Here is a 12,922-nt window from a genome sequence, read left to right as displayed (position 1 = left end):
TACCAATTGGATCAAATATAAAAATCAGCCGAATTAGTATTGATACTGCAAGGAGACGTATTTTGTGAAAAGAAATGTAAGATGTTGTTTAATTGTTGATATATTTATGATCCACGTCACGTATTCAGTTTCGGCGGCACTTCTTCCTGTTTGTCCAGAAGTCTTCTCATCAGGGCTCTATAAATAAAGAACTACGGCAGATGTGTAATATTTAATGCAGCCGAACCGTGTATTACAATGCCGTTATGTGATGACTTTCAAAGAGAAAATCAAGAACACTCGGAATAAAGTATTATAATTTTTCTTTTTAATGTTTTCGGATTTCACATCGCATAAACACCATATCCCAACGTGCATTGCGGCTAAAACATCCAATCAGGATCTTTCCTACATCTGTTTCCGGTATTGTTCCTGTAATGAGAGTTCATGCTACAGAGATTTATGCTACATTGAAGGGTGGAATTGACTACACATCTTCAGAAACATAATTTGCTTCAGATATAACTCATAGCAATATTGTAACCATTAAGAAAAGCCAACTGCATTAAAAACCCAGTTAACAAACACTAGGTAAAGTATTTTTCCTTCAGTAATGAAGATGTAATTCCAATGTAGACACACCTGGGGTCGCTGTTCAGTCTGTTACGCTGAGCCATGCATTGTCTGGAACGTAAAAGGGACGAAGAAGACAAAGTGAAGTGACGTACTTCCGGTTCAATGTGAAAACATTCCCAGTTAAACAACAGAAACAAATCGCTTAATAAAAAGATAAAACACTGGCATGTAATCTACGTTAGAATAAATAGAATGGTTTTGAATAATAGATGAGAGTAAAATCTACGTCACTTTACAGCCCCACCCACTTTTGGGGAAACCAACGCTGTCATTTGAACGGCGATCAAGCCTGAAGCCACAGAGCTCTTCTGCTGTCCTTAGAGGAAGTTTGAGGTGTTTGAGGTGCAATAAACGACACAGCAGCTTTTTGGCATGTTAAAACTATTATTTTCTGCCTCGCAGCTGGCGAAATTACAGCCTCGCCTACTGATTTTAATTTAACCATAGGATATCGAGCCCGATCGTCGATTTAAAATGTGTGCTCTAAAATGATATTTATAAATGACTATTATCATTATTATAAGCAAGACAATAAATGGCAAAGATATGTAGAAAATAAACGTATTTAAGATACGTTCATAACAAACGTAACGTGGGAGAAAATATGTTTCTAGAAGATATGTAGAAAATAAACGTATTTGAGATAAGTTCATAACAAACGTAACGTGTGAGAAAATACGTTTCGAGCTAAACGTAATTGAGAATGCAGTTTAGTTCTGTGGGAACGTAATTTTTAGGAGACAGGGTTGCTCTGGAACCCCTTATCCAATTTTGATGGTTGACATCTCATTTGAACAGTCAAAGCAAGTAGAATCAAGGGGTGACAGACAGAATGACACCAGGGGTGAATTTCATGTTATAATTGTGCAGTAAGTTCAAAGATAGTGCTTACTGTACATTACTGTATATTATAAAAATGCTTGCCATGTAGGCTCTGTTTACTGGAGATGGAAATGCTTTAGTTGGTGTTGTAGCTGAGATTCTTCCCGTTCCAATGATGTATGGGATGTATTGATTTGATATAAGCAAGTCAGTGTTTCATTGTGTACTTTCAACTACAGTATATGGTCAGGACCCACTGGTGGGCCCATCAAGTTCAGCATTCACTGCATTCACTGTGATGAATATAAAATAAGACACTGATACTGTTTTCCTCAATGAACATTTAGAGAAAAATAAATATTCAGGGCTCCTCTCCCTCAGGGCTCCTCTCCCTCAGGGGCCTCTTCCTGGTCTGTTGACTGTTGGTCAGGCTCATAGTCTGGATCGCTGATGTCTTCCATTTCTGAGACATCGTCCTCTTCATCTGGTTCAATCTCCTCCTTATCTGGTTCAAAACATTTGTCCAGAGCCTCTCTGACAGAAAATTGCCTAATCGGTCGCCTACTCATTTTGTCAATGAGTCAAATGTGAGCAAGGCACAAATATAACTGCATGAGAGACAGTAATGGAGGGGCATTTACTGCGGGAAAGTGAGAGGTTTTTCTTTCTCGAGGGGCACAGAGCTCGCACCTGCGAGAAAGTGAGAGGTTCCCGTAACTTAGAGTAAATTGCAATCAATGCAAGTGGTGATCATCAATTGTATATGTTCAGAGGCCTAGTGTGGAGGATAACATAAGGTCTTGAGGCAATTGGATGAAAAACACAATATTTATGATCAAAAACTAATCACTCGGTCACTTTTAACCCGAAACGCAAGAGAAGGGTTTTTACGTTGTTTATAAATTAATCTGAGGGCCGCAAAAAGAGGAGGTGGGGGCCGCATGCCCCCGGGCCGCCATTTGCCCATCCCTGATCTATATGATACCCGTGTTTCTTTTCTGCAATACCTATAAGCAATTCCAAAAATGCCTTTATGCCATTAAAAAAAAGAAGAAGCCTATAACTTCTCAATGTCGAGCGTCTAAGCACAAGAAGCTGTGTAACTTGAATTAAGAATAGTCTAGAATTGTCAACATGTTCAATACTTTTTGACCGTCTTTTTCTTTTTAAGTGTTAGTGCTGTTCAGCCCAGACCCTGGAGTGCAATGCAGGGGGTCTCCTGTAAATCCCTGCTACTTCATACTGCATTGCAGCAGCCACAGGTTTCAAGCACAGCACTGAAGGAAAAGGCTGTGAACTCATTTAAACTGGACTCTGCTGTTCCGGTTACTATAGACCGTACTGGCTCAAAATGAATATGGGAATATAATGATGCAACCATCTCCTGTGTTCATCTCCTCATAAGATAAGTATCTAATGCAAAACCTTCATATTATGATACATGATATACCTCATGTATAATAATAATAATAATAATAATAATATGCTGAAATAATATCAGCCTACATATTCATGTTTTCTTCCGACTTAAACACTATTGGCCCCAGTGCATCGTCACTATAGCTAAATGTATTTGACCCTATGGGAGATACTGTATGTGACCAGGGTTTGGAAAGTGGTTGCAATAATTGAAGAGTGGATTAAGTACAGAAATATATAGCAACGCAGCTCCCTGTGTCCTTCTATGTGTCCCCTGAGCTAACAATACATCTGAGGCAGGAGGAGATGGAGATAAAGGAGGGAAGGACAGGGAAGAGAGAGCACTTTGCAAGTAGAGGCGAGGAGAGGAAAGCAGGGAGGGAAAGGAGAGAGAGTCGTGCTCATAATATTGAGACCCAGCAGGAGGAGAGAGGACACTGGAAGAGAGCCAGACACCAGGAGAGACACAAGGACACACTCACCACTGCGGTATGCTGCCAAGCTGCATCACACCTCCCAGATAACTCACAGAGGTCAGCACACACGCACCTATTATCTAAATTTGCAGAGCACTATTCGCTACCTTTGGATAGTTGACCCATTGATGTGCAATTCGAAAGTTACAACATTTGAAACAAACACACCATTTACTACGACTTCTTCACAGCAGCACAAATACAAAAACAAACAAATGTGGCTTCATTGAATTCAGTGAGCTAAGCTGATGCTGAACAGAGGGACTACAGTATGAGTCAGTGAGTGAGTCAGTGTCCCTGATGCAGGGATACCCTTATGCTGCATTACACAACGTGTCTATGAGTGAGTGAAATTCAAGTCAAGGTAAGTGCCTGCTTCAGGAGCACTTCAGGTTGCATTACACCAAGGTCATTCTAGAAATAAGACACCTTCTATATGAGGTTGAGAGGACGAACAGAACCCTGATTGTGGATCTGTACCAAAAAGCTTTATCTATGCACAGCGAGGCTCTGGAAAGCGGTCGACTTATGCATCATTTGCAGCAATGACTTATTGCAGCATATTGCTCCAACCTTGAACATTTTTAGTTGCGGTCCCTTTTCATGTAGAAAGTGTACGCAATAATTTAGCACTAAAAGCACAAGCACTAAGCATATTATGGTCGCTCTACAGCATTTTAGAAATACTGTAGCTGCAGTGTTTGTTTGCTGATGCATATTATGCGACTTGTGGGATTTTCAGTGACAGATACTGTGTCACTTTGATGATGCAATCCAAGGGTTTTTGTTTTCCATTGAATCAAGGAACCAACATATTTGCCTCAGCGTCATGCAGCACTGTTTCTCTCTCATGCCACCTGAGGGACGAGCCAGGGCTGCACAGTTTTCCTCATAACCAAAACTTTCCACAAATATGAATCTTGTCCAACAGACTCCTGAAAAGTGTCTTAAAGCTCTGCAGACATTTTCCAAAGTCAGCATTGTCACTGTAACTAGGGAAATCTTTTTGCTCAGCCTCATCCGGTTGCTATGGAGACCATCTCTAGGGGTAGCAATGGGAGGAGCCTTGGCGTTGTCATCCAGCCACAGCGTCTCTGTTGCCGCTGGGATGTTAAAGGTGAAGTTTTAGCACAATGACAAGCCATTTAATTTTCCTGCTGCCAGCTGCATTAAGAAAAGACGAATTAGGGAGCAGAAAGAGTGTAAAATGTGTGATTTATTGTATCCTTACAGTTTCACACCTGGGACCTGATTTTACCTGATATTAAACTGGGTTCCTTGTTAGCTTTAGTGCATCTCTCCACTGGGAGGGTATACGGATATATGCTGTCTTTGACACACTTTCTGGGCTCTCCTGTCTCTCTCTCAGAGCTCTGAACACGCCTTGATGCAGAAGAATAACCTTTATGAATAGCCCCAAGAGTGCCATTACATGTTCTCTGAAGAGCAGATGGATAAATGGCACCCAGATAACTAATGGCAATATGTCAGGGTTTCTATTTTTGGCAGTATTTAGTTACAGTTTTGGGGCAAATCCTGTATCATGTAAAAATACCATCGGAGCAGGAGGGAAAATGAGCATAGCTGTGAGTAAATGCAGCGGGGTCGGACACCACCTTCCTCTCTTTTCTTCATCCGTGAGTGAAGAACAAGCTTTGGTAAAGTTCAACGAGGAAAAGCTCATCTCCGGACAGACATTTCGTACCAGATGTCGCCCGCTGCTGCATGGCATCACGCCTCTCTCTTCTCTCAGCTGCAGTGTCAGAGGACCAGCTGCAGCCGACTGTTTGCCGTTTCCTGCGTCTGTTTGTGTATTTGTGTGCATGTCAGCTCTATACGGCACCGGGTTTCCTGTCTCTCTCCAGTAGGCTCCGTTTTTCTAATGACCAGGATCCTGCAGCAGGGTGCATTCAGGCGTTCCAACTGTGACCGTCTTACAGCTGAGCATGCTGATTCTCACACACACACACACACTCAAACATTCACACAGGGACAGCGAGACAATTAGGTGTCAATTTATTTTGCATGCATTGCAGAGACTTCGTTGTTCCAACTTCAATACTTGTGTTTCACTACTGATATGAAAACAAATTATTCCATACTCTTTTATGAGGAACAAGTATAACTTCAATTAAAATGTATTAAAATAAGCCATTGTAGTCTAAACACAAGCAGCAGTGCAAGAATTTACAAAAAAATCGAAATAAATAAATACATTTGAAACACTGACATATTTTCTTAATTAAATCAATATCTAATCAAAGAAAGTTAACAAGTTTAAACTATGTTTAGACACCTCAAGCTGCATTCTTCTTATTTTGGCCACTTTGCAGCAGCAGAACACTGAGATAATATCCGCTTATAAAGAGATACAAGTATCCTTTTAAACTCCCAGCAGACATGCAGTAATATTAAATTACATTTGGAATTTTTATAAATGGAAGTCCAATAGTTTCTCAACTTTCAGCCGATTTTATCTCTACCAAATTATGAGGCAAAAAACGCACATTAATCAATAAATGCTCCAGTATGTTTACCAGCAAGACACTCATTTTTGTCTGTCTGCAGTTTGCTGCGTGTAAGGCTATTTGCCTAACACGGCTTTTTACTGAAAACATCTGCCGGCTGCACCTGGAAACAAGATTAGCAAGAGGCTTTTGTGCCAGAAACAGAAACAATAAGCTGAAAGTTGAAAGACAATCTTTAAAGCTGACTGAAACGTTTCCATTATTTAGACAGGAATATTGATTAATGCCTAAGATATGTGTCCTAAGGTCCAGCTTTTGGTACCTTGAAGATAGAGTTTGATAAAAAGGTATAAACAGATAAAACATTTTATTGAAAGAACATATACCAGAAAGTCCTTCATTTCTACTCATTTGAAATCATATCTTGGTAATTAATGTTGTGTGGAAATAACTTTCCTGGAAGCCTGATAACAGCAATGACTGATGTGTCCCTCTTGTAATTTAAATATAAATAGATTCCCTCACGTATTTAGTCAAACAGCTAAACCTCTGATGTGATTCTTACCTCTCCACAAACCAGAACCGAACTGCAGGTGCACTCTGCAGGGGAAGATTAATGACGCTGGCTAACCTGCAGACAGGTTCTCATTTCCCCTGGTTAAAAATACATTGAAGCAGGACTTACATTCCAGTAAGGACAGAGGGAACAAAGCGACTCAGCAGTTCTGAGCACCTGGAGCTGAGTGCAGTCTGTCCTGCAGGACCAAGGTCTTTGATGCTCTGCCTGAAAGTGAACCAGGGGGTAAATTGCACTTAAAAATTATGGATGGTCATATTATATGTTTTAGCTTCCTATTCCTCCTCTTTCAATGTTATTTACCTTGAGGAGTCTTTGTAACCACGAATCAAAAGTGGACCACATTTGACTGAAATAGCCCTTGAGCCACATCTGTGTTTGACATTTAAATCATTGTCATTTAGACCTAAATCTGACCATAAGAAAATTAACAAAACCAAACAAAGAATACAAATAAACTCAACATAATTATTTAAAGTGCAAATAAGCAGTTACCTTTACAGAATGTATGCATTTGACTGCCTGAGTAGATAGTAAGAAATTATGCAAACGGTATATTATTTAATTGGACAATAACAGGAGGCATTCTGCGCGTATTTGCTGTTTGTTTGTGTAATATATAAGGATTCTCTTTTTCTCAGCTCATAAATCCCTGTCTTTGTTAAAATGCTGCTTTATAGAAAATGAGCCTTATTCTACAGAAGTGGATTTTGCTTTGTAACACTAAAGCTTCCTGCAAAGTGAATTTCATGTTGCCTTCAAGTCTTCTTTTGTGCTCAGCCAAAGTGCGTAAAAAGAGTTTTCAGCGCTTTTTTCACTAACAGTGTCTTTTTGGAATTTAAAGGTTGTTTCCTGACCTGCATGACGATTTCCAAGCAGACAGGCCGCGCATGTAACAAAAAACAGTTGAAAATAATTATTTGAGGTTTCAGTGACTCAATGTGTTTTTTTCTCTGACCTGAATAACACTAAGATGAAGATAATAATGATAATAATGATAATAAAAGCAAGAAAATAACTGAATTGGTGATGTCGGAAGAGGGGCTTGCACATAAGATGAAATGACTCACAAGAGCAAAAAGCATTGGAAATCATAGTGTTGCCAAATATTCATAGAGAAAGAAATGTACAATGCATTATCCTACAAATATATGTAATTTGGGTTTAGTATTAGTTATTCCAGAGAGCTATCATTAACTTGGAACAAAATCTAAAATAAACAAAGCAGCACTATTACCTATTCCGAAATTAAAATGATATTGTCGACAAGAATAGATAAAGGGCAATATGGAGAATCACATCACTTCTCTAGCTTTTGAAATGTCATTAGTTCAAAATTGTTTGTGAGTTGTTAAGTTGTTAAGTTGTTTTAGACTCAATATAAGTCTAAAACTCAATATGAGTCTAAAACAGAGCTGCTCAAAGCAGTTCCAACAAAATGTGTAAGACACTAGCAGGATTTTAAGAGCAAAAATATACCCAAACCCTGGCCAGCAGTAGTAACTCAGTATATCCAGTAGAGGGCAAAACTGAGCTATTTTCAGATTGATGTAGCCTGCACAATAACACAGCCTTACAGTCCAGCAGCATATCAGCATAATTTAAACTTCTTAATGATACAATAGTAGTTTATAGAAACTGTCTTCACCTCTAAATCCTAAAATGTTGGATGTACCAATTATACAGCAATACATGTCAAAACACCTGGTGCTGCTCACTATACATAAACTATAAATAGTTTAAACTCTAATTAATTAAGTCAAAAATAAATAAATTATGATCAAAATTGTTTCCAACTTCATCATTGTTGAATAAAGCATTACATAGCCACATGTCATTTTGTATGGGGTAAATTATAACATTCCTGGATGACAGATTAACAGATAATGGAACTGCATGTACTGTAGGTTGCAGACCTTAGAATACAAGTAAAGTTAGGATTGTTATTTAAAAAAACTCTCATACTCTCCATAAGGAGGATATACAGCCTTGTGATTAATTTAAACTCCTCACAGTTTCACAGGTTTGGTTTCTTTGCATCACTTTGGCTCTCAGACACTTTGCACCAGAGACGGTGAAAATGACGTCAGACCTAGTTGGCATGCCAACTCAGAGAAAGGAGCATGTCTGAAACTCAGCAGCTGAGGAGAAGGAAACAGAAGAGCGCTCATGCAGCTTTGCATGATTCTTCTTGACTGAATTTCAACATGTTTGCCAGCTCACTGCCTTAAGCTAATTTAGTAATAGTGCTGATTGATATTGTTTTAATCCCCTTTAAATACATTATTATGTGTATCATGATTAAAGAAAACTGCATCTGAGTTCTTATCTCCAAGGACACTGAGGTGATAATGAAGCACAGTTGGAAAGTCTTTGTAAAAAAATGCAGCACAATGCCATAGTTACATCAAAGGGGGTTACCCAGGAAACCACCGTCGTCATGGAGACTGCATCACAAGGCGGGATCAGCGAGGAGCACGAGGCGGGACGTTCTGCGCGCGCAATCGCTCCATTCATCCAGCTGTTGTCATCCTGTCGTCACCGCGCACATGACCCTTAAGCACACGATTATTTACACTTTATATATTTCATATTCCCCTCTGCTCGCTCTGCCTGGACATGTGCAGTGATGATTGGCGAAAGGTTATCATTGCATTTCGAGTCAGGATCAGTTATTTTGCGTTTTATTTAATATAGGCTATAGGCAGTTCTGAATAAAAATACAATTTTACAAAAAACTATGATAGGCGTTTCCATCTACACCACATGGTGTGTTTTTACCTGAATAATCATGTGAACAGAGTCCATCATCGCGACAGGTTATATTAAATATAACCTAAACAGACATCTGGCTAAATACCATAATCTATTCATTACATTACTGGACAATGAAAACGTTTGTTTCCACGAAGCACAAGACTGGAGGGTTAATGCTAGTAGACTATATGTTACACGTGTATCCCAATCATGAACCACAACAACGTTTGCATTAACATCACGATATGTAGGCATCGTGTGGTACTATACACTGCACAAATATAAGTTTTAACAAGCCGCATAAAGTAAAACAAACATTCCAGTGCAAATGTTTTGGGTCATATCAACACTTATTGATTTGTGAGAAATACTCAAAATGTTTGAATCTACACTGGAGACACATAAGCGAAATGTCTCACTTGCTTACATCAAAAATAATAATAAATGACTTGTTAAAACGGACATTTACGCACGTTCATCCACAGATATGGACTGACACATTACAATTGGCTATAGGCTATATAGAAAAATAATAGCTATGTCTTCAAGCTCCATAAATGATGCCTTCTGGAGTTCATTTACACGTCTGTGAAGATCTTTTTGATGTTCACGCAGTTCTGGTTGTTCTCGGTGGTGAAGTTGGGCTGTTTGAAGGCGCTGTTGATGCTCTCCTCTATCACCATGTACTCAGACTTGCTGAGGGACGAGGAGCTACACGACCTCCTCAGCTCCTCCGAGGGGAGGTGCTCGCAGCTGCTGGTGTGCACGTACTGCAGGTGCTCCTCTCCGTCAGTCTCCCTGTGGTAGAAGTAGTTGAAATTGGACACAATCACTGGCACGGGTAAGGCAATGGTAAGCACGCCTGCTATTGCGCACAGCGACCCCACTATTTTCCCACCAATGGTCACCGGATGCATGTCTCCATATCCGACTGTGGTCATTGTGACCACTGCCCACCAAAACGCATCCGGGATGCTGGTGAAGCTGGACGCGGGGTCGTCTGCTTCTGCAAAGTAAACCGCGCTGGAGAAGAGAATAACTCCGATGAAAAGAAAGAATATGAGCAAACCGAGCTCCCTCATGCTGGCCTTAAGTGTCTGGCCCAAAATCTGAAGTCCCTTTGAGTGACGTGAGAGCTTAAAAATGCGAAAGACCCTCACCAGTCTGATCACCCTCAGGATGGCGAGCGACATCGCCTGCTGGCCGCCGCTGTTTTCCGTTTCGGCCAGCTCGGTCCCCAAAGTGATGAAGTAGGGGAATATGGCGACGATGTCAATGATATTCATGATGTTTTTGGAGAATGTAGTTTTGCTGGGGCAGGCGAAAAACCTGACCAGCAACTCGAAAGAGAACCAAATGATGCAGAGGGTCTCTATCACAAAGAAAGGGTCTGTAAACGGGTTTGGCTTGTAGGGAGCTGTGCCATTCACTGTGGGCTCCACTGTGGCTGGGTCTCTATCATCCCGAAATTGCGGCAGAGTCTCCATGCAGAATATAACAATTGAGATCAAAATAACAAGCACTGAAACTATAGCTATCCCCCTGGCTGGTCCAGAGCTCTCAGGGTACTCAAACAAAAGCCAAACCTGCTTTTGGAAATCATTTTTAGGCAGTATGCGTTCCTCTTCTTTTATAAAGCCTTCATCATCACGGAATTTCTCCATTGCCTCCTCTCCGAGTTGATAAAACCGTATCTCCTCGGAAAAAATATCAATGGGCACGTTAACAGGTCTCCGTATGCGCCCCCCGGACTGGTAGAAGTAGAGGATGGCATCAAAGCTGGGTCTGTTCCTGTCAAAAAAGTACTCGTTTCTCAGTGGGTCAAAGTAGCGCATCCTTTTCCTGGGGTCCCCCAGCAGCGTGTCTGGGAACTGGTTGAAAGTTTTAAGTTGCGTCTCAAAGCGTAACCCCGAAATGTTGACGACCACCTTCTCGCAGCATCCCTTCCGGCCGCGCTCGTATCGATCCCCGGACAGGTGAGGCGTCGACAGCACCCCGGGGTCCTCCAGCATGTTTTCGGCCGTCATGACGCCCCTCTCCACTTCGACATAACCCCGGCTCTCAGACGCGTTGCTGCCCGTGTGCCTGTTGCTGGACCGGGGCTGGATCGCGCCGAAGGTCTGGTCATCCATACAGGTGGTTTTCGGTGTGAAGGGGCAGAGTGCGGCACGCCTCTCCCGGCCAGAGCCTACACAGCTTCAGAGAGCCGCGGCCGACGCCACTCACATCTCTTCTAACCATCACCTATCTCCGCGTATCCACACAGGCGCTGCGCTCCCCTCAGCCTTTTCCTTTTTTTCTCACTTTACAAACACGTCGACACCCGCCCACGGCGTGCACATGTCTGACATACGTCCAACCCTCCCATTCAAAAATGTACTTCACAGCGCACACACCTCCATTCAAGTGTGGTGGGATAAAAACCCTTGAGGAAATCACATCCACACCTGTTCGATCCAAGTTGGAATATGTGGGTTCAAACAGGTATAAGCAGACATGAATCTATGGACGTACTGCTGTGTTAAGTCACACATTGCTCTCTGTGTATCAGAAAACGCACAATGCCCTATTTCACAGTCTAACACTTTTGACACATCAGATCATGTTGTCATCAGACATTGCTTCACTTTTCCCACAGAAACTGAGCTGATGTAATTAGGGTTTTTTCAGAAACACTGACAGCAGAAACTGAACTGTGCATGCGCAGATATTCGCTTTCCAAAGCAGATGTAAAAACTATTTATTTGTGTCTTATTTTCTAGTTGTTGAGTAGGTGTTGCTCTCCGTGGTGCTGAAAACAAGCGCGCACCAGCTTGTGAATCAATGCGCGCTCTCCAGCACACGAGCGTTAAGTTATGCATGTGCACACGTGTGTGTGTCTAGCGATGTTTTTATTAACTGAACACACAAAAGCCTCGGGATCAGTCACCTCATTTCCAGTAGGAAATGAAAAGCCTGTCTGCTATCTGTTGATAGAACCGCCTCAAAGAAGGGTCTCAAGTGTCATTCTCTTTTACAGCTGGATCTATGACCAAATGCAAAATCTGTGTTGTTTGTAATTCAATCTGACAAGCTTCATCAAAGACGTCTGTCACTGTCTGTGGCTTCAGGAGCACGCACACATGCATAATGAGTTCAAATGGGATTCAAGGCTAAGGCACAATCTGCTCTTTTCATTCATTCAATCGTTTCCATTGTGCAACCCTTGGTTTAGATTTCCACATGTGAATCTCAAAGGAAAAGCTGAGCCTATTCTTTCCTAATATGGCAACATCTTGTAACCCTCTGTAAATGTACTCAGAAAATCCTCTTAAAGCTGATGCAAGTGATCTAAAAAAAACTATTGACCTCTTTTGCACTGCCTAGGGCATAGAGAAACCCATCATAGACTGTGTTTACATGGACATGAATAAGAACAATAACCCATTTTTGATCAGGTTTGTTGAATATCCTGTTTGTGTTTTTAATTAGACACCATATTCTGAGTATGAGCTTCACCACGAAAAAGCAGTCCCTTCAACTGCTCATCACATGTGTTAATTGAAGAAATGGCTGGGCTATATTTCAATATTGTGATCTATAATGATCTTCAAATCAAATCAAGTTTTATTTATATAGCACATTTTTAAACGATTTTTGGTCAAGCCAAAGTGCTGTACATATAATAAAAATACTCTACAGTAAAGACACTTTACAGCAAATACAACAGCACAGTTTGTGCAGAATATCAGTATGAGAAAACGACACCCTCTGTCCTTTAGACCCTCACATGGTACAAGGAAAAACTT

At 41.1% G+C, this 12,922-nt stretch overlaps 1 protein-coding gene across 1 annotated transcript; it reads right to left on the bottom strand.

Annotated features, from left to right (window-relative positions):
• Positions 1–9,620: 9,620 nt before the first annotated feature.
• LOC117489737 (potassium voltage-gated channel subfamily A member 3) lies at positions 9,621–11,266 on the bottom strand. The gene has a single exon (XM_034139261.1). It carries the CDS (start codon positions 11,264–11,266, stop codon positions 9,713–9,715), a length of 1,554 nt encoding a protein of 517 aa, XP_033995152.1. The 3' UTR covers positions 9,621–9,712.
• Between the last annotated feature and the right edge of the window lie 1,656 nt (positions 11,267–12,922).

Source organism: Trematomus bernacchii, unplaced genomic scaffold (assembly GCF_902827165.1).
Source record: "Trematomus bernacchii unplaced genomic scaffold, fTreBer1.1, whole genome shotgun sequence".
Taxonomy (NCBI): domain Eukaryota; kingdom Metazoa; phylum Chordata; class Actinopteri; order Perciformes; family Nototheniidae; genus Trematomus; species Trematomus bernacchii.
The sequence above is the reverse complement of the archived record's forward strand: the minus strand, read 5'-3'. Positions and strand labels throughout refer to the sequence as shown.